The sequence below is a fragment of the Ambystoma mexicanum genome, chromosome 1p (assembly GCF_040938575.1).
Source record: "Ambystoma mexicanum isolate Mex_15411 chromosome 1p, UKY_AmexF1_1, whole genome shotgun sequence".
In the NCBI taxonomy this organism is placed as follows: domain Eukaryota; kingdom Metazoa; phylum Chordata; class Amphibia; order Caudata; family Ambystomatidae; genus Ambystoma; species Ambystoma mexicanum.
In genome coordinates, this window is record NC_090921.1 from 179,960,757 (window position 1) to 179,986,597 (window position 25,841).

The 25,841-nt window shown below is 47.5% G+C and overlaps 1 protein-coding gene across 12 annotated transcripts in view; it reads right to left on the reverse strand.

Moving 5' to 3' along the window:
* The window catches only part of KDM6B (lysine demethylase 6B), a 2,050,345-nt gene that overhangs the window by 326,535 nt on the left and 1,697,969 nt on the right, over nucleotides 1-25,841 (reverse strand). For all 12 annotated transcript variants that reach the window (XM_069646240.1, XM_069646239.1, XM_069646242.1 and 9 more), the window contains one exon: nucleotides 16,002-16,233. In XM_069646240.1, the coding sequence (XP_069502341.1) occupies nucleotides 16,002-16,233 (232 nt within the window). The remainder of the gene's footprint in view (nucleotides 1-16,001; nucleotides 16,234-25,841) is intronic.

Genomic DNA, 25,841 nt, shown 5'->3' on the forward strand with positions numbered 1-25,841 from the left:
CAGAATTTAGCCCAAAAGGAAGTGCTTTGAACTGGCAATATTGGTCGCCGAGAGTGAACTGGAGGTACTGTCTGTGGGATGGATGGATGGGTATATGGAACTAGGCGTCCAAGTCTTGGGAAGCAAGGAAATAGCCCTTCTTGAGCCATGGAAGGACAAGTTGAAGGGAGGTCATCTTGAATTTTAGACAAACAAACTTGGTGAGGGGTCATAGATCTAGTTTTATGCGCCAATGGCCGCATTTCTTTTTTTTGCTAGAAATAAGTGGTAATAGAATCCCTTTTGCCTGTTGTAGAAGGGGGTACCCGCTCTATGGAGGCCTTCAGTAAAAGCTTAGCGGCTTTTATCCCTAGCTGGTGCAGCCGGCAGATATTCTTTCTTGGTAGTGGGTGATGTGCTGATCGTTGAAGCAAGTCTATTGTATGCCCCCCTTTTATTACTTGAAGCACCCATTTGTCCGATGTTATGGTGTACCAATGATTGATATGCGTCTTTCCACTGGGGGGACGGAGGGGGAATGTGGAAGGCGTGCTGAGTAAGTCAGTTCTTCTTGTTCTGGTTCCTGCCCTGGCTTGAACCTCTTTTGCCACATTGGTTCTGGTACCTGGTGGAACCTTGTTGGCATCTACCTCCCACTTGGAATGAGGTTGAAGAGGACACTTGACCCTGGAACGACTTGCTGTCTGGCTACTCGTAAAGGACGGCAGTCATTGTCCTTTAAAGAGCTAAATCACCATAGCAGTGTTTGTGTCGGCGTTGATGCCTTTCAAATGATCATCTATTTTCTTGCCAAATAGGTCTTGCCCATCAAATGGCAGGTCTAGGATCTGAGCATGTACCTCTGGCCTGAAACATGTTGCCTTCAACCAGGCTTGCGTCTCAATACTGTGCCGTGTGCCATCTGTCTGAAACCGCAGTGGGCGGTGTCCACAGAGGTGTCGATCATGTGGTCCAAGAACGCTTCACCATCTGTGATAATGGCTTTGGCCTCTTCTCGAAACTCCTCTGGGAGGTTTTTAGTGAGACGGGACATTCTGAGCCATAATTCTCTATCCGACCTTGCCATCATGGCCATGGTGTTACTGGCCTGCACCGTCAACGAATCCACCGTTCAGACCTTACGCCCCAACACTTCTAGTTTACTTCCCTCCTTATGGGCTGAGCTGTGCGAGGAGAGGCCTGTTTTTGCAGTATTTACCATGCCGTAACCGTGATGACGGAATCGCGTTTAGGATGGCCTCTGAGACATAATCGAGCCGAGTCCATGGCTTTTTGTACTTTTTCTCCGGTCTAGCTAGTAGAAAGAGTGGCCAGGTTTTTTTTCACCCGCGTCCCAAATAGTCTGTAGTATTGGTATTGTGGTGATAGTGCAGTGTCTTGTCTCTGTGCTCAGAGGACTGATGCTTTCTCCTCTCTGGTGATTTGTATTTTGAAGAACTCTGCTGACTTTTGTCATGATGAAGTGAAAAGATAAGATATCGTCCTGAGGTCATGACGACCCCCAATCCTCCACGGTGAGTCACATTTCTTCTGCTTCTCGATGACAAAATCCCAATCGGAGACCACCAGGGGGCGCCAAGGACAATGGTCGTCTGAGGCGCTGGTCCACACCTTGAGGGAAGAAATAGAGATGAAAAAAAGCACCTCCAGACGGGAAAATTAAAAATAAAAGGACAGATTGCACCCCGAAATTGAGGTGAAACATGAGACGGGGGAAGAAACTTGGTTGAGGTGAGGAGAAATACGGAGGTTGCTATCCCCATCAAGGGGTCGGAAAATGGCGGCCAGGCGGAGTATGCGGTGATAACAAGAGGGACTACCCCGGGGGGTCGTAGCTGAGAGACAGTGGTCTTAAGCGGTGAATAAATCGGAGCTTCCAGGAGACGACAACATTGTGTAAAAAGGGATGGAGTAGAAGGTTAAGCAGGTACGCCGGGAGAAGAGAAAGGGGCGAGACCAGGCGTGCGGAGAAGGCAGAGGAGCTGCAGCCGGCAGTGCGTGTCATACGGAGGAAGCACAGTAAGAGGGTCTGCGCTGAATCAGCCGTTGGCGGACCTCCACAAGGGGATCTGTATAAGAGGTGCTGCAGCGGTGGGAGACTCCCGGGAGACTGGGAATAGAGCTGAAAAGCAAGGGGTCCCCTGAAAGAGACGCTACCCAGCGGGTGCTTGTAAGGGAATTGCTTGTAACGCTCACCTGATTCTCGCAGAGGCGCCGGTCTTGACTGGGCGACTACCGTATCTTCAAAGGTGATGTGTAGCACCCGGTTGGCTCTTTGGGCTGGACCTCTGTGCACTGTATGCCTGACGTGTAGAGTAAGATGTCTGCAGATAGAGAATATGGGGTTAATGAACTGGGGTTATTGGGGTGTCCCTATCTCTTTCCTCTTCTGTAGACCCCCAAAGGTTAACGCTCTCACCTTAGGTAAGTGAATGCCGAGCTCTCCATCTGCCTCGGGGCAGGCTGCTGTAGCCAGTTTCTTCACTGGATAGGTAGCGCAGGCCTCTTGACTTCAGAGGACTGCTGTCCGTCGTTTACTGCACGAACGGTAAGTTTCGAGTCATTCAAATGTCTTTTTAAAGTCTTTAGTAATGATGTCTCTTGTTTTGCAGGGTTCCGGCGATGGCGGATGACGGGCTGAAGTGAGTTGAAGATGGAGCCCGTGTGATGAATAGGAGCGCCTGGAAGCACGTGAGTAAGCGCTTGTTGCCTGCTTCACGATGCGCTCTAACTGTCTTTTTATTTTGCAGGTACGAGTTCGGAGCGGCTGCAGGGTGCCGGAATACCCACTGGATTAGATGTGGAAAGGAGTAATGGCACGTGAGTATTAAAGTTCCCCAATGTCTTTAAACGCACCTTGTTTTGTCTTTCAGATGCGGATGCAGCGCCGAAGGCCTCCGGAGCGTGCGAAGAGTTGGTAAGCTTTTGTCTTTCAGATGCCGGAATGCAGTATGAAGACCTCCGGAGCGCACGAAGAATAGGTAAGCATTTGCCTTTCAGATGCCGGAATGCTAACCTGTTCTTTCTTGTCTTTATAGGTGTTGCTGAAGACTGGATTCAGGATGGTAAGCCTTTTTCCTTAGGCCCAGGACTGGATGCAGAAGACACGATGAGCGTCCTGCTGCAGAGGGTGCAGAATAACGCAAAGCAAGATTCATCCACCGGGTGTGGTTTAAATAGCCTCCTGTAGTGCTTAGGTGTCTCCTTCCACAGCCACGCCTAAGTAAGAAAAGAGTTCCTGGTTAGAAAAGAGTTCCTGCCTTCCAGAAGAGTTCCAGTGTTCTGAATCTAGGGAGTGGCTCCAGCCCCACCCAACAGGAAAAGTAGTTCCAAACAGAAGAGGATCAGAGGCTCAACTGGCAGGCAAGTAAGCAGCATGGTCTGCTGCAGGTAAGTCCACCCAAGCATTATGAGCCTGGCGCTTCCAGCGCTGGGACTGGGCATATTTATGAGCCTGGTGCCACTGGCGCCAGGACTGGGTCCAAAAGGTCCCAATTGGGACTGGTTGGCACTCGGAACCTGGGTTATGGATCTGCTTCCAAGGGAGTTGGGAAAACCCTAACCTTTTGGAAGCAGAGATCATGACATTGCTGGTCCGCTGCGCGGGGACTGTAGCTCTGAGGGAGCTAAATGAGCGGGAGCGGAATTAGACTGGCAGGTTGCAAGTGCCCGCAACGCAGCTGAACAAAAAGAAAGTCGTCAGCGGTCCACGTTGGAGAGAACTATTATATGCCCAAGTGAGATCGGAGCACAGGTACCGAGGAGGTGGATGGTTGGTTTAAGATTGATCGGGTGCAGAGGAACGGGTGCCAGTGCTGCGGACCCTGTTTTTCTTTTTTAAGGGCGCACTTGCAGGTAGTGGTTATCCCATTGCAGGCGCGGAAGAGAGGCCAGATAAAGAGTAAAGAGGGAGGGCTGGTGAAAAAGCCAGCTGAGTGGCGATCAAAAGGACCAGACGTATGAGGTGAGGAGAGGCAACAGGTGATGAGAGAGGCATGCCTCCACATAGGATGCGATAAGATGAGATAAATACTGGCATGCTTGAAATGAGACTGAAAGGGTCTATCCCGACCTGGAAATAGGGAAGACCTGTAAGGTCTGGATCTAGACCCCGGCAAGGTAAAGAAGCTAGGGTACCTGAGGCTTGAGGAGGGATTTGCGCAAATAAGTAGCCGGAGCCAGTTATAACAGGGAGCTTTGGAGTGAACCTGAATAAGGGTGAATTCCAGGAAAATGAAACAAATGTTTTGGTGCAAGAGCGAGAGACAAGAAGGAGATCAGCCTAATATTGAGAGACCTAGGAGGGAGGAGACATTATGCAACCCCTGTGCCGAGAAGGGGGGAGGGGGGGAGAGAATACAAAAGCTGCAAAGCTATAGGAGAGACCAGCAAACGGACTCAATATTGCAAGTAAGGGAACCAATAGGGAAGAGAATGGCTGTGACAAAGGAAGACATTGCTGGAATCTTAGCTGAGATAAAGGCGTTCCGATCAGACATTCAGACATCCATATCGGAAATAAGGGGAAAAGTGGATCGGATTGAGGTCAAAGTTGAAAATCTGGAGAATAACCAAGCCAATATTGATATGAAGCTAAATGCGAGAATGACAGACATTGAACTACGAGAGGAGGAAATTACATTGAAAATGGATGACCTCGAAAACAGGGAGCGGAGAGCGAATCTTCGGATTCTGGGGCTGGAGGAGAAGGACGGGGAAACCCCGCAGCAAGTTGAGCAGAAGGTACAGGACATTATTAACCTCTTATATGAAGCAGAAGGAGGAAAGTCGGTGGCAATAGAAAGGGCCCACATAGGGAGGGGGAAAAGCATTTGGAAGGTGCCCGCGATCGATTGTGGTCAAATTTGTGAGCTACAAAGAAAACACTGAAATCTTGAGCAGAGCTAAACAAGGAAAGGAAATTGAGTATCAAGGATCCAAGATTAGAATATATCAGGATCTTTCAAGTATGACCCTGGCGAGAAGGAGAGCATGTAGACCACTCACCATGTGGCTCACGGACCGGAAAATTAGATACAGATGGGGTTACCCGTTTGACGTTACGTTTGAATATCGAGGTGAAGATTACAGGACCACCACTGCGGAAGAGGCTACCAGGTTTCTAAAGGTACTGAAGGAGACAATGGACACACGTGGCCCGACGGGGCCTCAGGAACGTCCCAGTTTGCAAACGGAGGGACAAGGAAGGGGCCCACTGCAGCAAAGGGCAAAAGTCGGAAGAAAATACTTTAAGCCGAACCCGGTGAAACTATGAAAAGAAAGAAAAGGATAGAGAGAAAAAAAATGGCACAAGACTTTCAAGATGCAGTGTGTGAAATCCTGAAACCCTGAAGGGTTTAATGATCTGGATAGGTGAGATAAATACAGATTCCCTGTAAGGAATGCGGATAAGAAACTTTGATGGCCCTCAACTTGAGGGCATCTCCAAGAAGGGACCTAATGCAGCCTGCATGGGCTGTGGTTCAGTTTATTTGGTTTATCCAGTTTGTGGTTGGGAGGGTTAAAGGGGGTGGGGGGGAGTGAGGAAGCGGGAGGTGAAGAGAACGTGGAAGATAATGAGGCTGGGGCATTGGTGGGGAGGTCTTAAGGAGAGCAACAATATGAAATGGGATCTGACGTAGTAATGGTGCAACAGAAGGGGTCAAGAAAAGAGACTGTTGTTGAAGGTAGGGACCTTCAATGTGAAGGGGATTAATTCCCGACCAAGAGATACCTTGTAAGCAGGGAATTTGCAAGGGCAGAGCTGGATGTCCTCTTTATTCAGGAAACCAGATTAAAGGTGGGTGAGGAGAGACTCATAAGGGGCAAAAGAGTGGGTCAATCTTATTGGGCCTCAGGGAGCCAAAAAAGGGGGTGTGGGGGTGTGGGGTTCTCCTAAATAAACGAATCAGGATGGACTGACGGTGGAACGCTCACCAGAGGGCCGTAGAATAGTGCTGAGGGGGAAATGGGAGGGAAGGCGAATTACATTGGTGGGAGTTTACGCTCCTAATCAAAGGCACTGAAGGGGCCTTGGCGGCATTGGGAGGGAGAGATGAGAATCTGGTGGTGATAGGGGGGGGGGATTTTAATACCTGGGCGGACCCATCAAAGGATAGAAAGCAGACAAAGACCCAAATTAAAGGAGTCCAAAAGGGGGAGTCCAATAGATTTGCAACCATCTTGCTTGAGGAGGGGCTGGTTGAAATCTGGAGGGAATGCAACCCGGGGGAAAGGGGCTATACCTTTAAGTCAGAGGTCCATGAAACATTTAAGCGAATTGATTACCTTTTGGTCAATAAAGAGCATTCCAGTTTACAAGAGGCGAGTATTTTCCCAGTGGGATGGACAGATATGGTCGTGGCAAGCATAGATGTTAAGGGGATGGGTCACAGAAACAGCAAGTGGAAATGCAATGACTCTTTGTGGTTGGATAAGCTTTATGAGGGGGGGGGGCTATAGAAGAATATTTCCAATTTAACAACAATGGTGAAGTGGAGATGGCTATGGTATGGGATGCGGGCAAAGCGGTATGGAGGGGCCGCCTCATAAGAGATGGAGCAAGGAGAAAAAGGGAATGTACACTAACTGAAGAAAAGCTGAAAGGGGAAATAATGCTAGAGAAGATGCATGCCCTAGGGACATACCATAAAGAGCATCTGAGGGCCCTCAAGGAAAAGCGAGAAGAATTGAAAAAGTTGGGACAGGGGGACGTGATAAAGTTGAAATTTCTAAAATAAAAATTTTATGAGAAAGGGGATAAGGTGGATAAAATGCTTGCTTCCAGACTTCAGGCTGAGAGGGTGGAGAGGTGGGTGGAAGCCCTTCAAATGGAAGAGGGGGGGGACTATCTAGAGAATCACAGCATATAGCGGACCAATTTGCCAAATATTATGCAACTCTATACAGGTCAGAGATGGAGCAGGATGAGGAAAAAATGGGGGGATATATAGCAAAGGCAGGCTTGACGCGATTACTGGAATCTGAAAGAGCCAGGTTGGAAGAGGATATAACTCCAGAGGAGGTCCTGGAGGCCATAAAGAGATTGCCGCCAGGGGGGCGGGGGGACCTGGGGAAGAATGGTGTGGTATGAGGTTCTATAAACACTTTGGGGACATTCTGGCAGCACACTTAGCAAATTTGTTCAACGACATATGTGAAAGGGGAGTTGCACCGCAATCATTTTCTGAAGCAATGATAGTAGTTATCCCTAAGGAAGGAAAGGATCCCACTTATGCAAATCATATAGGCCGGTATCGCTCCTCAATACGGATGCAAAAATACATACAAGGGTTTTGTCCACGCGAATGGAGGGTATTTTGCCACGACTGGTTCACCCGGACCAGGTGGGGTTAATAAAAGAAAGGCAGGGAGCAGATGCAATGCGGAAGACTCTAGACACAATGGAGTACACGGTGGGGGAGGAGGGTGATCAGGCGCTTTTAAGTGTGGATTCCGAGAAGGCGTTTGATCGCATGGAATGGAGTTTCCTATGGGGGGTGAGAGACATGGGGTTTGGAGAGGCATTTTTAAGGGGGGCGTCCAGGCATTGTATAGATCTCCACGCAGGAGGGCGGTGGTGAATAATCAGGTATCCCAGGAGATACGGATGACTAGAGGGACAAAGCAGGGATGTCCCTCGTCACCGCTTTTATATGCGATTTATATGGAGGCACTTGGAAATAATATAAGGGGGGACCCTACTATTGGAGGGATAAAAGTAGGGGCAAATGAATATAAACTGGCAATGTTTGCTGATGATGTACTACTTTATCTGGCGATTCCATACGAAGACACCCCAAATGTCATTGATGTTATTAGGAAGTTTGGAGAAAATGGTCTGGTCTTAAAATAAACGTGGATAAGTCCACTCTTTTATACAAAACTGTGGGTGATGGAGGAAATGGTAGTCCATCAATAGGGGGAATCCCGACTAATTATAAATCTCTTAGGAATTTGGGAGTCAACATTGCAAGATCTACGAAGGAACTCCATGAGGCTTATTTCCTGCAAATGGTTAGAGAAGTTAAGGATATGGATAGATGGACACGGTTAACCGTATCATGGTTGGGTCTGGTTAATGTATTAAAGATGGCGGTGCTGCTAAAATTACTTCATCTTTACCAAATGTTCCCCATTACTGTCCCGAAAGAGCATTTTGTGGAAATGAAGAGGTTAATTAATAGGTTTGTCTGGCAGGACAAAAAACAAGGAATAGCCAATGAAATCTTGGCCAAGCCAAAACAGGAAGGGGGAGTGGGTGTGCCCGACATGTATGAGTAGTATCGAGCTTCCCAGTTCAGGGCGCTAATACCTCACTTAAGAGAGAAGAACCAAAAACAATGGGTGATGATTGAAAATTATAGAGTGAGACCAGTATCATTTGGGGAATGGCTGTGGACCCCAAAAGAATTCTTCCCGAGTAGTGCAATTACCCATTTTGCGTTGGGTACCCTCTTGAGGCTGTGGTGGAATAAAAAGGAAATTAGGCGGCTCACAACATGGCCGTTGCCGATGAGCTGTATATGGGCTCCCCCGATCCGAGATGAAGTAAGCGATCCTTTCAGGTTGCAAGGCTGGTATGAGGCATGGTTGATAAGTGGGCAAATGGTAAAACAAGGGGGCTGCATATCGATTCAAAAGTTGGTGGCGGGCGGATCAGGACGTATTGGCGCGGCCGGTTCGGCGCGGCCTGTTCGCCGCAACGGACGATATGGCGCGCCTTGTTGGCCGCGGCCAGTGGGGCGCGGGAAGTTACGACGCCAGTATGTTTTGGCGTGAACACTGTCATTATATTTTTTAAATGTCAGTATCGCGACCAAAACATACTGACATATGTAACTATTTATTGAATAGATGGGGATGGCCTGTAATAGTGTAATAATGCAATACTTTTGGTGGATTAGTGTCAACTTAGTGTTCTGCATTCTGCTGCGATCACACAATCTTAAAGCGAAGTGGCTAAGGCCAGTGTGCAGCCATGCTGTGCGTCAAATTCGCCCTTTGAGTGATTTATGAATTGCTTACCTAAACCGCTGCGACTGGAATGAAAGTAGTGGCTGCTTGCTCGTACTTAATTTCCGCATTTACAATTTTGGGGGAGAGGTCCGAACCATTTACCTTGCGGCAAGCATTACGGAATGTGACAGCAAACCTGCCACCAGTTGGAAAGCACGAAATTAACACTGAATGGTAACTAGGACAGGAAAAAAAGCAGCAATGAATTAAACGCCCACATTTCTTTTCAAATGCACCACGTTAACAGGCGCAGTACCTGTCAACGTGTTGCATTTGAAAAGAATTACGCTTTTGATTTTGGCGTGAGGGAGTTTAGACGTGGCTGCAATGCTTCAATTGAAGGGGGATCTCAACCCGATGGAAAAAATACTTAGTGAATGGGTTAGCACGAAAGGTCTTGTATCTAGATTATATGCAATCTTGTTGGACGGAAAAGAGACTAAAGCAGAGGGTCTGAGGAAAAAGACATGGGGTTTCCGATCTCTGATGCTCTGTGGTCCCGAATGTGCATGGCGGCGCAAAAGACGTCCATTTTAGTACAATATAAAATGCATGGAGTAAAGTTACTGCACAGGTGGCAGCTAGACCCTAAAAGACTTTCCAAGATGTATGCTCGGATGAGCCCTAAGTGTTGGAGGGGATGTGATGTAGAAGCAAATTATTGGCATGTATGGTGGTCTTGCCCGAAGTCACAAACTTACTGGAGGGAGGTTTTGAGCTGGATCAAAAAAGTAGAAGGGGTTTGAGAGTTTCTGATCCGAGGTTGGTGCTTTTTGGTCTTGAACAGCATGGCACTCAATGGGAAAGGGTGCCGCATATGGTGCATTTCCTCTTGCTGGCAGCGAGAACTCGTTTAGTAATGGAATGGAAATCCTCCCAACAGAGCAAAGGTTGGCCAAAAAGGCCAAGGAGCTCTATGAAATAGAGAACTTAACAGCTCAACTTCATGATTATGGCCTCTGTTAGGGAAATGGAGTGGGTCTCCTTCAATGAAGTATAGAAATGATGGAAGAAAGGTGGGTGAGGGGGGGTGTTGCTACCTTTCATTGGTGAATCCACAAATGAGGTTATTTACTTCCTGTTCTTTAGCTGGAGATGGGATATAGGGAGGGTTGGGAGGTGTTCGCTATTGCAGTGATGTCTCACGGTAAAAGTTTAAGGAAAAGGATAATAAAATTTAATTTATGAAAAGAAAGGGTAAATAGAGAAAAGGAGGGATAGGTGTGAGACACTGTTGACGGGGAATGGGGGAGATGTTATTAATGAGACATTGTTTTATTGTTGAAGTTTACTACGAAATGCTAATAAAATGAAATGTAAAAAAATAAATAATCCCAATCGTCTGGGGTGTCCTGGAGGCAGGTCACCCTCTTTCGGCATGTCATGACTTCTGTGGGTTAGAAAAACCCTTAAATGGATCATCAGGTTACCCAACGTCAGCAACAATGCCTTACGCTCATTCTGAGGCTGTAGCAATTTAAGGCGCTTCACTCGCTTTGGATCTTTGAGGTAAAGACCTTGGAGGAGATGGAGAGCGTCTTTTGTGAGACCTGGGTGATCCGCCATAGCGTGGTTATTGCCCTTGGCAGCTGATGAAGATCGCCTTGGAGGAGAAAGTCTTTTTTGAGACCTGGGTGATCTGCCATAACGTGAGTATGGTGAAGATCGCTGAGACGGCGGTGAATGATGTGGCGTACGATCTGTGGGAGACCTGCTTCCAGTGCGGTGCACCAGTGATGTGCTTCACAAAGGTTTGCTTACGGGAACTGAGTGCCCTTGAGCCATGCCCTTTGTCTCCTTTGGAACGGGTCCATAATTCTTTGCATCGAAGGCAGTAAAGTGGAGTCAAAAGGGTCTGTCACGTCTTCCATTACAAGTTGTCCTCCTCCTCTGAGAATATGATGTCAGGCAGTTTGTTCATCTATGTTATAGGTGATGGAGGAAAAGCATGTTCTGACCCATGTAGCTGTGGTGTATGGAGGTTACAGCTTCCTCTAGCTGTGGAAAATACTTAATGACGTCTGGCGGCGTTGGGTGAATCGACAATGTTTTGCCCAGCTCTTAGGGGCTCGTCGATGACGGGTCCTTTGTCGACGAGTGCTTTCCAAATGTGTCCTTCGTGGACGGTGCTTCGTTGACGGTGGCCGACGGTTTATCAGGCAATGACTGTTAAGCAAAGTTTGAATGCCGTACCCTCTGGGAACAGTACAAACAACTATGACTACAGGTGTAAGCAAAACAACCTTTGGTATAAGTCTGTACTACACAGTTTTGGTAGCGTGTTGAGCAGCCAGGCTTATCTCAAGAGGGGAAATGTGAGCAGTAGTGAAGTTACAAAGATTCACAGTTACAAGTATTCAAATAAACTCTTACACTCTAATAATTTATTTATCAGTTCCATTATAAAACACTCATTAGAAGGAGGCAATCATAACACACATACTTCAATACTGTACACTCTAAGTTTCTGAATCAGACAAGACCTTTTTGGGATGGCCCACAGACGCAAACTACGATCACAGGTGACTTTAGTAACAAGGGTGCTGGGGACATGAATAGCTTACTATTGGCATTCAAAATATTTTTCAAGAGGAGGAAAAGGCAAAGGTTATTAGAACATAAAAGGTTACAATTATTCTTAGACATTGCAAATTCTTTGAGTCCACAAGAAGAGTCAATTCAATAGGCTAGGCCAAAGTCAATGGGCTAAAGTCGTGTATAGGATAAAGCAATTCTGGTGTTGACGGAAAGGTCTCTGCACAAGTTCTTAGAAGCAGTTTGTAGGAAGAAGAATCATATGCTGGGTCATAAGCTGATTAGGCCTGTGACTTGCAAATGTTTCAAGCACTTTCACCATGAGAGGCAAGTACTATCAATCTGGTTTCACAGTACCTTACCATGAAGAAAAAGAGGCAGCTCATGACTTCTGTTCCTAGCAGTTCCTGCAGATTTCGCGGTTACTGGGCCTCAGTCGTGGGGACAAGAGGGAGGACGTCGGGGGACTCCTCCACTGCACTGGCACAGTCAAAAGCTTGCAACTGGCAACTTCAATTCCGGTGGCTGTTATTAACGCACCCAAACTGGTGTCCCTCTCCCTGCTTCTACGGTTTCCTGCAGCAACTCTGAGGAAATTCAACCAGCTCTGAGATGGGTGTCCAGGTGACTTACTTTGGAGTTGATTGGTCCCACCGACTCAAAGGGAGAAGACATCCTTGCAGGGGCATCTGTCGATGCAAACTTGTCGATTTGGGCCTGCAGCAGTGCTTCACCGGGCAAACCAACGGTCCAGGAGTTGCAGCAGTCATCCTCTTCAAGCTCTTCTTCGGTTCCTTGGTTCCAGTGGTCGACTCTGCCTTCCAAGCCAAGAGACTTGCCTTTTATACAGTTCTCTTCCAATCATTCCAGCTTAGCTGTCACTCACCCAGCAGGATGGCTGTCCTTGCAGGACAGTCAGCCAGCCAATCACCACAGAGTGCATTTGGGTCTCCGAGAAGACTAAGCACAGGGAGTTTCGGGCACCTCCTCAGTACCTGCCCACCCCAGTCACTCGGGCCCAGAGGCAGTCTTCACTCCTGAATCCCGCCAAAGGCGAATGAACAAAGAGACCATACCTGGTTTGGCGCGCAGAAAAAAATTCTAGGACCTTCGAAAATGGAATGCCGAAAAAAGACCAAGACTAACAAAGGGGGCTCAGATACCATCTTGAAAAACATGGCTCCCACGATTTAACGTTACCGGAGCTGCGAATAGTACACGGTCAGGAAAAATCATGGTAGTTTGTTGTAAAACCACAGCCACCAGCCATTCTGAGAGGGAAAGGGTAGCATTTGACTGCTACATGAGTATCTAGACATAGGGGATACTAAGTATTCTAAGTGTATGGTGTGCTGTGTCTAGGAATTTAAACGACTAGTAAAGTCAATTTCACTTTACTTACTCTGGGAAACAGAAGTTTATCCCAGAGAAGTGATTTAAACCTTGGGAAAGCCTAAAAAGGTTTCCCTGTGCCACTGGACTGAGGGTGCTGTGCGATACAAATGAAAAGATGAAGCCTATGGAGTTGGGTAGACTCCATAACCAAAGAAAACACAGAGGTAAAACACATATCAAAATACATGAGTGGGAAAAAGGCTCACGCTCTCGTCAGGTAAAAAATGAAGTCCTCAAAGTCCAGCAAAGTTGCTGGGGTCTCTAAGGTGAAGGGAATTAGCAAATTTTTGAGAATTCTCCCCAACAATGGCGGGACAGTTTTAGTGGACATGTTACTTTAGTCGTGGATGGCCGTTATGCTGACGGAGGGGAAGACAAGGAGGAACTTTTACCTTTGTGTAGTTCTATTTCCAGCAGACCTGTAGATACAGGTTCAGTGGAGGATTTCCCACTCCACTTCTTGCCCTTGGATGGTGGAGAGTCTGCTCTGTCCACTGAAGAAGCTCTACTCTTCGGAGCTTCCTTCTCAGGGTGCCTGGAGGAAGATGAAGGCGCAGTCTTGCTGGATTCATTAGACATGTCTGCTCTCCAGGTGAAGCAATATCCTATGCCTGTCCTGCAGTGCCTTCTTGGAAAAGGTTTGACATATTTTACATGACTGGATATCATGTGGTTGGTTAAAGACAATAGGTGCAGAGTTTGTGGGGGTCTCTGAATGATTTTTACCACACATGAAGCAGTACCATGAAATGGGAGGTCTTCTCCTTGACAGCTTTTACTTAAATCTCAGCCAGGTGATAGCAGGCAGCCTAAAAACACTGTAGGTGGCAAAAGATGGGAACCGCAGCTCAAAACATTGAACCAGGAAGCCCCAGTGATAGGGAAGCTACAAAAGCGCAAGGTATGACAAAAAAGGTCTAGAATTAGTATTGTATAAAATGATTTTGCTCAGAGAGCTGAAGGGAATTCCCCTGTTCAGTAGACCCAGTGAAAGACCTGAAGATGGCTAACTGGGGTGGAGCCTAACCATTCCCAACTCAATGGTTGGGGTCTAAAAGGACTAAAGGAAGTGGGGCTCTATTGGTGTAACTTTTCTTCCTAAGGAAGAAGTTTTATATTATTTAAATTATCGATGTTTCCCAGACTGACGACAGGGAATATTCAATCACGCGAATCTATGAAAGATCCAATGATGGAGACGTGTGGAAGATCTCCCTCTACTGCGACAGATTCTTCAATGCCATGTGACCGAGAGCGCAGTAAGACGAACATGCGTCCCAGCGGTGGTCGGGCCTCAAGCACTCTTGCATAGGGGTCCGAGGCTGGGAATGAGTGGTTGCACGAGGCATATCTCGTGAATCCTGCGGCTGTCGACAAGCGATGTGGGAGGCGAGGCACGAAGGGAAGTCAAATAAGATTGAAAAAACTAAAACGGGGAATCTCTGCGCTGGCTGTCAGGTCCGACACCATCCGTGTGGAGACTGAGGTGCAGCGCGGGGTCCCCACACCAGAGGCTGCACCCTATACTAAATTTAAAGCGGGAGGAAGCTCAATTTTTCACTGCCAAAGGTTCCGGTACTGTCCCCATCTTGGGGTACGCCCACAACGATGGAGTCAAGGGCACAGAACGTACGAGTATTGTTTTTGCAAGAAATAATTAAACATCGGAGATCAACTGGCTCCCGAGGAAAACAAAAATCTCACGTTTCACATAGGTTCATGTTTTTGCATTGGACTCCTCATTCTTTAGGGGTGACCAATTAGCACATCTTTTATTTTACAGGTCGTATACCCACCACCTCCCTTCAGTGTACTCCTAATTTCACCAGACCCTTCCCCACAATGTATAATTTGTTTTGGGTGAGCTTTGTTTTGTTGCTTTGGTGCTTTCCACTCCATTTCCCCCTGGTTTCCCACACCTTTAGGAGCAGTTCAGTAAATACATTTCTATTTAATGCATTACAGAATTTCAACATTTGAATGGCAAACCAAAAATATATTGCAATAAATGCATTTTCCAATATTTTTTCACTGAGGTTTTCACATTAACAAATGAGGCCCATAGTCTGTAGAGCAAACTGTCACTGTTCAGATGGTTAATTTCAGCTGCCAGGAACCAGGAAAATAAGATGTAAACATCAGCTAGATGTAAACTTGCTTTAAAAAATAAACCTCTTAATGACTGTCGTTAAAAAGACGATTATGTGAACACCATTGTGATGGGGAGAGTGAGCAATGGTGAGTGATCAATTCAGCGTCCATATGCTAACCTGCAAAACCTAGCCCAATGTTCCATTTTCATATCCCCCGCTGGGGGATTGTGGGCAAAAAGGGCCTAGAAGAGCATGTTTAACTTGAAACCAACAACTACCAGGAGCTACTTTTGACTCCGCATGCATGCATACATAACATTCACTGAGTATTTGAGCATTTTAATAAAAAAAAGGATTGGGCATATCTAGGAGACCTTTAAACATAATGGAGCAAACATATTGGGCATAAAGTTACAGTGTGCAGGTCATGTGGAACTTATATTTGAAGTACAATGAGTCCTGGTTTTCCAATGGTAGCTCCTGCCTAACACTCCTGCTCATAAAACCTTAATTTCGAACCCTGGCGTAAGTATTAAGAGTTCCCAGTGCCAGGTTTGAACTTATACATTTGGTATTCAGTTCCCCAACCATTTATTAATCTTCGCGTCATCTATCGGTTCAATGATGGGGCTTCAAATTAGGTCAGCTCTATCCCTAGACATATTTGAAGAACCTTATGCCTCCACTTTGGTGAGTGTTCAAAAGTCAATGACGTACACAGATTCTGGTTCTAATCGGGACAGCAGCTTAATACATGCTTCAAATACATCTGTGTAAACCCTCATGACATGTTTTGAGTGTTTTTGGTTTCAAATGAAAAAGCACAGAGTTAATTCGAACAGTTTATGATGGGAAGACGTCAATCCAACAGACACAAGGTAGCAGTATATAACCTGAAAAATAGTATTGTTTAGCGGTGCAAAGGAAAATGCACTGATGTGACAGAACAAGGGTGCTTACCTGCTGCAGCAGTCTGTTGATACGGGCATTAAGATCGCCATAGCCGCTATATTCCCGCAGGTGGCGTGCAGCATTCTGGTAGCAGTGAACTGCCTCCTCCAGGTCGTGCTCAGATTCATAAATCTGACCCATCTGTTCCCAAAGTTGAGGCTGCTGCTGGTCTCGCAACAGAGCTTGGACGCAACTGTGTATAGCATCGAGTTTGCCATGTAAGGGCCGGGGGTTTGAGTTCCTGCCATGACAAAAATCAGTATTAGAAAGGCGCAAGCATACAAAGCAAATGGCCCAGCAAAACGGCCCCTCCACATGCATCCTTAGCTTTCATGAACATGCCCCATGGAGTTGCTGTTCTTCAGGGGATGCCTCCAACGCATTCAGATGTCCCTATACCATCCATGAATCAGTCTCATCCTTCAGGTTTAGGTCTCACCTATTCAGGAGTGACATTCTCATGACAAGGTCTAATCCCCATATCGATTAACACACTTTAGATTACAAAGCAAACCATGCTGTACGGTTAGGATAGCTTTTTAGGTCGCATAGTGTTCGGGGAGAGCCCCATTTTGGAGTTCTACTGTCCCATTTTATGGACCCAACCTTTTTTGCTGACTTTTTTTTGTGTGGCCACTTTTGTTTTGCCTTTTATGGCGAGGCATTTCTACTGAAACTCCCCTGCCACTGTTGCCCATTTTGAGATGTAACCCCAAGTCCATCTGGCTAAGCACACAATTCTGTCCAGGGGGGTTTCCATCACCCTACTAGTGAGTTGGGGAGTATATTGGTGGTGGCTTTAATTTAGTTTTGGCGTCACTATGAGTGCAGTTATTTTTACCATATTAGAAGGCTGTTCTGTGATGTGGCCTCACCCTGCGCACAGCCATAGTCCTGCTAGATGTTCAAACGGGGTTAGTCTAGTTTTCTGCCCCATACATGCTCCTGTGTGGGTGACCACCTAGTGTTTAAGTTACTTAGGGCCTTACTTTTGCTCGGACGCGGTTCTCGCACTACACTGGCAGTCAGCGAGTGCAGAGATTGACAGACTATATGACCAGGGATAGATGTTTTTCACGCGTTGGAGGCCTCCCATGGGCATGTTCCAAGACCATGGGCCCCAGATGTAAATAGGCTCCACTGCTACCACCTGGGCTGAGGCTCTAGCCTGCCCAGTCAGACACTTGAGTGCTTTGGGCAAGCTAAGACTTCCATCCAGAACAGGAGGAGATGATACCTGCCCAGCGACCCTAGCGTTTTTCTGCTGCTACACTCTTAATTCTGGCAGGAACTGCGGTGGGACAAGTTCCATACTACCGAGACAAAAATATATTAATTCAGGCCAAAATAGCCTTACCAGCTGTACTCCATGCAGAGGGTCCACCAAAGTAATTGATTTGGGTCCTGAAGCATGCAACAGTCAAATCACAAGCAACATTTGCCAAAACGTCTTATGAACCCAATGGATTGGCAGGCAGCTACCACCGCATGGCGCCACGAATATGGATTAAACACCATGATGCCGTACATAACGAAACCACAATAACCTATGTTCTTTTCACATAAGTGTTGAAGCCCCTGGACTTCTCCACAATGTTTTTGTGTTTGTTTTATGCATATTGCTTATATAGAACATGCCCATACATGTTGGGAGCCCACCTTTGTATAACTCATCCTGAGCACAGCCATAGTCCAGCTAGAGGTTCAAAAGGGGTTAGTCTCGTTTTCTGCCCCTTACATGCCCTGCACCTGTCCTGTGTGGGTGACTAAGTGTTTTGAAGTTATTTAGGGACAGCCTGATTGACTGTCTTCCAAACCCTTTGTCCGTCTTCCTGGTGTGCGACTGGGTGGGCTGGCTTAGGGCAGCCCCTGCGTGAATGTGCTTATCTAGAGGAGACCCCGTCCATTTTGCAGAGTTGATTATTCCCCTTATTGCTGGAGTACTGTGAATATGTTCCGATGCATGCAAGGACTTGGTGTGGCCATATAGGCAAGACCCTAGCTCCTTGGTCCTTGCAAAGAAACCGGGGCAAGTCTGTTTGAGGTCCTAGGACCTAGGGTATAAGGACATGTTTTTGGGTAATGCAGTCTAATTTTAATGGACCGCTAAACTTGCTTTTTCCTGAATATTTTCTTGTCTCCGACCTCATGTCTGGGCTCAGAGACATATATTCAAATCACTCTGCCGCACGACCATTTTATGATGTGCTACCCCCGCAGTCACGCATATGGCTCCTTGGATAGGGGTGCTCTTAAGCATTGCATTTTGATTTTTGGGGCGATTTCATCACCCAACACATGGTGTGCAATAGGCTGGAGGCAACTGTAATTTGGTTTGGTCTTCTCCAGAGATGCAGCCTATGTAAAAGCATTAGTAGCACAATATCAGTAAAGTAGCCATTGAGGTTCTAATACTTTTTAAGCCCCACTCCCAGCCATTTTATTTTCAGTCATTCCCCAAGTCTGTCGGCACCATGTGACAGACCTGAAATGGCTGTTTTCACATGATACCATGATATCACTTTGAACCCAGCACTGATCTTTGTATTGTAGTTTAGGCTGGTTTAGGAAGGTACAAAGCAAATTACGTGTCAGTGGGCCAGATAATTTGGTGGCAATCCAGCCCGAATGTCTGGCTCCCAAAATATTTGTGTCTGCCTGGTGTGGGATTGGAAGGCTGCTTGGCCCAGCCCATGAGACAATGTGTATGTAGGAGACACGCTACCCACGCTCAGACATTGGTACCAAAATTGCCGAAGGATGCTTTTAATATGGGTCTTTAGGAACTTGGTTGACCATACTAGCTGCGCCCTAGTTCCCGCCACCTTCCCGTTTCTTCTTGTGGATACTGGACATCCTCCCAGTGCTGTTCCTACTTATCGTCACAGTCCTCTTTAATGGCTGACCATATCCTATGCTTGGGCAGTTCATGTGTCGCTGCAGTGCCGATTCTTTGCTAAATCCTTTTTGGATCAACCACCAAGAGGAAGTAAGCTTTTCTGGCCTGGAAGAATGGTAGGTCGCTACTATTCTGCTTCATGCAAGTCTTGGAATTTCACCAGCAGCCCTTCCCCTTTATTTAGTAAGGCCAGAATTCTGCTCTGCTCTACTGGGGCTCAAACCTGGTACTAGAGCTATTAAATTGGGCACCTTTAGCGTCCCCTGTGGTAGGTTAGTTCTTGGTTTGAAACTGTGGGGTGAATCAAGTACTTATCTGGTGTTATCCTTAATCTTGTGGAAAGCTTATATAACGTTACAAATCCTTCTAAAATAACTAAAATGGGCAATTTCAGCCATTATCCCGATTTACTATGGAATTAAAGTAAAAACACTGCACCACAGCTATAGAAAGTTAACTGGTTAAATTGTATCTGTTCCATTTATAGCAGTGTAACCAAGCCATATTATGAAGTTTGACCATATTCTGACTTTTCGTGGTTCTCGTGGTATTGCTGTGAGTTTAAAAACCCTTTCTCCTCTGTTCCATTTAGTCGACCTGCGTGTAACCCGTGTTGCTATGTACTAGAGGTTGTGGCAATAGGGACAGTTTCTACACTGGCATTTTTGGGACCCGAAGAGTAATATTATAAATTACTCACTGTAGTGCCTAATGTACTCCTAATCCATAGTCCCGTTTCCTCCATACTGTATGAGTGTTCCTTTGCTAGGGACGGGAGACGGAACCTTTTTCACCAGAAAAATCATCTTTCCCTTTAAATTTAGATGCATAGAGGGGCGTGGCCCTGGAGCATGCACTCCCCCGACTCAGCCCACCGGCGCTACTCCTCAGTCCCCTTCGACGCGTCGACAATATTAACATTGCTTAATGACACCAGATTTGTTAGGGGCGGTAGGACGTATGGAGGAAAGGGGACTATGGACTAGGAGTACATTAGTCACTACAGGGAGTAACTTCTACGTCCTATCCCCTTTCCTCCATACTGTATGGGCGATTACAACTGAATGTAGCCCCAGGTTGGAGAGTTGCCCCTCTTAAGAAAACAAGTTCTTTAACACTGCCTGACCAAATGCTGCATCCGACCTGGCGCTGGCATCCAAGCAGTAGTGCATGCAGATGACTGTGGGAGTAGCCCACGTGGCCGCCTTGCGATAACCTGCCATGGAACAGGTCTTTGGAAAGCTACCACCATGGACTTAGCTCTGACAGGCATGTTTGCTGGTAATAGCTTGTGCTGCCCCTCATATGCCCCCTTGATGGCCAGAACAATCTACCTTGCTATGGAAGCCTTGGAGGCCTGACCGCCTGGTTTTGACCCCCCCCCCCAAAAAGGTGACGAAGGGCATCTGATTTGTGGAAGCTCTTGGTTCTCTCCAGGTACAATATTAGAGCGCGTCTGACATCGGGACAGTGCAGTACCCACGGAGCGTCATCCTTAGGGTCCGCAAAAGAAAGTTGATAACTATCTCCTCATTTAAGTGAATGATGAGACAACCTTCGGTAAGAATGCGGGTGTGTTCTGAGCACCACCTTGCCCTTATGAAGTGTAGTATATGGCTCTGACACCACTAGCACCTGGATCTCACTGATTCAGCGTGCTGAGGTAAGGCCCACTACGATGGCCGTCTAATTTTTACTAGCCTGATGTATGCAGATGCCATCGGCTAGATTGGTTCTTGGGCGAGGGCGCCCAGGACCACATTGAGGTCCCACACAGGGTGCGGTTTCTTGATAGGTGGATATAGCCTAGTTAGACCCGCTAGGTGCCTCTTAAGCACTGGATTAGAGGATGAGAATACCTCCTCCTGAGAGTTCTTGTAAGCTCCAATGGCTGCCAGAAAAATGGCAGCCAGAAAAGTGCAGCATGTGTCTATTTACATGCCTGAGTGTGCGAGGTGTGCTGAGAAGGAGAGCACGTCGTCCAACGTGCAAGTCAAAGGATCAATTTCCTTTTACTCAGCACACAGTGACAGAACCTGGTCCACTAGCATTTGTACTGGCTCCTGATGGGGTCACTCCGAGCCCTCTGTATAATGGCCAGGTTAGCCTGTGACAAGGGCAGATGCTTCAGGGAGACCTGTTCAGCAACCACGCTGCAAGGTCTAACTTCTGCGGGGAGGGGTGTATGACTCTGCACCCCCACCCCTGCTGAGAGTAGGTGCGCAGGGCCCAGCGGTAGGTGTAAAGGAGCCTGGTCCGACAGGATGAATAGCTTAGAACACCAGGGTTGTGCTGCCACCATGCGGCTATCCGGATGATCCGAAGGTCCCTCAACTCCCTGATGCTGCAAATGACCTTGTGCACCAGGGGAGTGGGGGTTTGGGGGGGTGGGGGAAACGCGTCAGCGGTCATGTTCCCCCTGGATCTGCATTGCATGGCCAAGCAAAACCCTGCCTTGCTTCTGCCAGGAGGCAAACTGGGGCACCTCCTGTTGGCGACTAGGTCCACCTGCGGATGACCCCACCTGTTTAAGATCCCCTGAAGGACCTGCTTGTTCAACTGCCATTCGTAGGTTTCAATGCCCAGCCTGCTGAGCCCGTCCGCCTCTAGGCTGGACTCCCATGGGAGGTGGACTGCTGACAGGTGTATGTTGTTCACCAGAGCCCACTCCCAAATGTCGTCCGTCAGTCTGGGGAGGGAATGGGACTGGGTGCCACCCTGCTTGTTGATGTAATACATGCAGATGGAGCTGTCTGTTTGAATGCCTGTGATAATAGGTAGAAAGGGGTGAGAGCAAGCCAGATGGCTATTATGTCTAGCCAGTTGATGTGCTCCAGCTGCTCAAGTCGTGACCATACTCCATGGGCCATACTCCCAGCGGTCCAGGGTATCTCCCCAACCCTCTAAGGACGGGTCTGTGGTCATTGTGACCTGAGGTGTTGGTTGCCTGAAGGACCTGCCTAGCCGCAGGTTGTTGTCCGTACCCAACCAGATCAGATCCTGGAGGAGCTGTTGTGGTATGCTGATCACAAACAGTGTTGTACTCATCAGAACTGATACTATCACGCCCATGTTTTACCTCAACAAGCAGGGAGGGACTTGGTTTCCTGTGGTGTGCACACTGACCATTTAGATCTGGGAATGGGCACTAGAACAGTGCTTCCACTTGATTGCTGTTCACCTCCCGGTAGGGAGCAGCACCCGATACAGGAAATTCCTCCCTCATTACTATGAACCACAGAAATTGCCTGTGCGGGTGCCAATCGGCACGTGCAAATAAGTGTTCTTTAGGTCCAGGGAGCACACCCAACCTCCCTTGCAGAAAGTCTCCGCGATCTGCGCTGGCATTATCTTGAGTTTTTGGAATGGAAGGTAAAGTGTGAAAGAAAATTGGTCGAGCACCACCCTCAGGCCAGCCTGGTTCTTTTTGGAAATGGCAAAAATCCCGGGATGATATCCAGAGACCCTCTGAGGTGGAGGTACTTCCTCCAACGCCCTGCTCTGCATAAGGGAAGCAATTTCTGCCAGAAGTGCCGTGAGCCCATCTGTAGAAGTGGGGCAGAAAATGGGTGCGGGAACAGGGAGGGAACTGGGGGGGCGAAACCCCCCAGAAACCACTAAAAGCACCCAGGGGTCTCTCAACAGATAATGCCATTGCATCTCATGGAGAGCCAATCTGCCCCCCACGCACTGGGGAGGGGCGGACTGGGACGCCACCCTCTTTGCTTTTTGGCTTCTGAGGTTGGGTTTGAGGAGGGAAACTGGAAGAGCCCCCTGTGAGTGGTGCTCTGATGCTTGCACCTTTGCAGATTGGGCACCCTGGCTTCCTGGACCTTCGATTCTGAAATCCCCTGAACCTGCTCAACGCCCTGCTCCTCTGGTCAGACCTGCCTTGTGACTGCCTGAATGGTTTTGTCACTGGTTTAGCCAGGATCGGCAGCAATTTTGCCATCTGCAAGCTGATCTTTTTCTTTTTCAGCTCCTCGAAAGTGAGATCCAGTATTCTGTCCTAGATGTCAGTATTAAAATTTGTGGCATGAAACCGTTGCCGCTCTGTGCATGTCTGTAGCGACACATGCCTCTTCACACAATATCCACACAAACTTGCACAGCTTGTTGGAGGAGGGACTGAAACAGTGTGTGGAAAAGGGGACTGAGGCCTAGCGCCGAGGCTATGGGGATGTGGTCACACCCATAGCCGCGCCTGGGCGCACCTTAAATTTAAAATGGGAAATGCTTTTGCTTTTCTGGAGAAAAAAAAAGAAGGTTCCCGTCCCTTGGGAGGGATGCCCATACAGTATGGAGGGACGGGAGAGTAATGTTACATTCAAGACAGAATAAATTGTAATTTCAAATAAGTGGTTTATGTACTACTGTGCCCTTGTCCAAAATTGTACATAGGAAGCACGAAATGAAAAGTAAAAAACATGCATTTTAGAGCCATCAAAAATGTTGACGCCACCTATTCTTGAAACAGGTAGGTTTAAGCAGACAACCAAGAGGTGGTAATAAGGAATGTATTTTACGCAGAGACCAGACAAATTGTTTGGTACAAAAGCCCCACTACGCCTAAACATATGAGGAATATGTAGGAATGCATGGTATCACAAGTATGACACGGACAAAATAGATCCAATTTGTAAAACCTTTATTGAAAAATGTTGGGGTCAGAGAAACTCCTTTGTTGCCCTGTAACTAAGATGTGCATAGTCTCGACCATCAAACTATACAGTCCTAGTGGAGTCCGTCAAATCAAAATGGCCTATGCTAACAAAAACCTAATGCATGCCCTACCTCTTGTACAAAAAGTGTAGAAAAGAGAAATGTATGCAAAGGAAAAATAGAATATGAGTAAGAAGTGAACCAGCTCTCCTACTCATGTCAAACCGCACGGAGTAAGGCTGTGCTTGTGGGCAGGATGACACACTCTTGCCCGGTTTCTAACACGTGGTTTGAGGCCCGCCTGGCCTTCAAACGTTGAAGTCTTTCTTGACTTTCAAAATTGTATTCCAACGTAAAATTCACAAAGGTCCCCTTCTGTCGGGCTCAAACCTCTCGTGTCACAGTTCAACATAAACTTGCTGGGGCTCCCTTCCCCAAGCTTATTGTACTTGGGGTCTCCCTCAATCGGGCTCAGACCCCTTTCGGATGACGGAGAGACTTTTGAATGGGCTACTTCCTTTCACAGGACCACTCTGTTACTTAGTATCGCTGATCTCCCAGCTGCCTTTTACATCAAAGTTCATCAACAGGTCTGCCTTTCTTCGAGTCTCATCCACATGCGTGCATCCTTTACTTGTGAAAGAATGTTGCTACTTGATTCGCTTTAATACACACCAGTCTCTCAGGTCACTTGACAACTCACCAGCTGTGTGTGCTTCTTGTTTTGCTATTTCCAATTCACGAGTCACGGTTAGTACCAAAGGCTTGGCCTCGTCTCCCCAACTCCGCTCTTCACCCAGGAGTGTCGCTGGCGTCCTTGAAACACAATGAAATCTTTGTGGGATCGGACCTTCTCTACATGTCTTTCGTGGTCTGGAGGCCACAACCTCCAGTAGGAAACCCATGGGGTTTTCGGCCTGCTGCCCTCGTCCCTTAGTTCGTTGCTCTGCTCCAGTAGTAGTTGGGTCTTTGTGCCAGAAGTACTTCTCATAATCCTGTTCATGTTCCGCCTTGCTCAGAGTGTCTCTTGAGGTACTGATTTTTTATTTCCAAGTTCTTTTTATTAGGTTTTGTAAAACAAGAAAACAACCACATGAGTACACACTGACAGTAGGGGCGCTTTCACCGGGGCGCGCCGCACATAGCACAACAGTTGACCATAAATGACACGACAGGAGCAAAATTATGTATCGCCCGTCAGATAGGCACACTGGGTGCACAGTCTCTTTTCACAAGGTTTTCTTTTATGTTTGATCTTCCCACTTCCCCCATATTTTCTGGAACATCCTGGGGCAACCCCTTGCGTTATAGATTTGTCTTTCTAGGGAGGCTCATCTGTCCATTTTGTTGGACCACCGGTCTATGTTTATCTTGTTCGCCGAACCCCAGTTAGCCGCCTTTAGTCTTTTGCCTGCCCCTAGGGCCACCCCCAAAAATGTCCTCTCGTATTTCGTGAGGTTGGACTTGCCTCCTATTCCCAACAGAATGAGTTTGGGGTCTTTCGGGATTGTGGCGCCCAATGTCCTGGAGAGGTGCAATAAAGATGTTGTCCAAAACACCTGCAGCACCCCACATTCCCAGATCATGTGGTAAAAGGTGCCTTCCGCTCTCTTGCATCGAAGACACATTGTATCCTCCTCCCTTCCCCACCTACCCATGTGCGTTCTGGAGTAGTAAGACCTGTGTATGATTCGCAGCTGTATCAATCTGAGTTTAGCATCAATACCCATTTCTCTTGGGGACATCCGTGCCTCCACCCATTCTTCCGCCTCTAGCGCTCCCAGGTCCTGTTCCCATTTTCCTCTAAGATGGGCGAGTTCCTCAGAGCCAAAGGAGTTAATTGCTTGGTATAGGGTGGAAGGGACCTTGGAGGGAATGCGGGGGGGGGGGAGGACATTTGTTTCCAGGGGAGATCAGGCGGGTATATCGGTGAGGTTCCTAAATTTTTTGTTGATAGCATGTGTTAAATGGAGGTATCTAAAGCAGTCCATAGGTAGGTAGCAATCCATGTTTCAATTGTAGAGTTTCAAAGACCATCAATCTCCCCTCTTGAATGTCTGCCAGTTTAGATACCCCTTTTCTGTCCCAGGTTTCAAAGTGTCCCATTCTCTGGATTTCTGGGAGGTGTACATTGTGCCATAGGGGTTGGATCAGGGTTGGTCTGCCGCCCCAGCCAATGTATCCATGTATTTCCTTCCAGACCCGGTGGATGTGAAGGGACCCGCACGGGGACCCCCCCCCCGTTAGGTTCTTTTCATCATCGTATAGTATGCGTGAGGGCGAAGGGA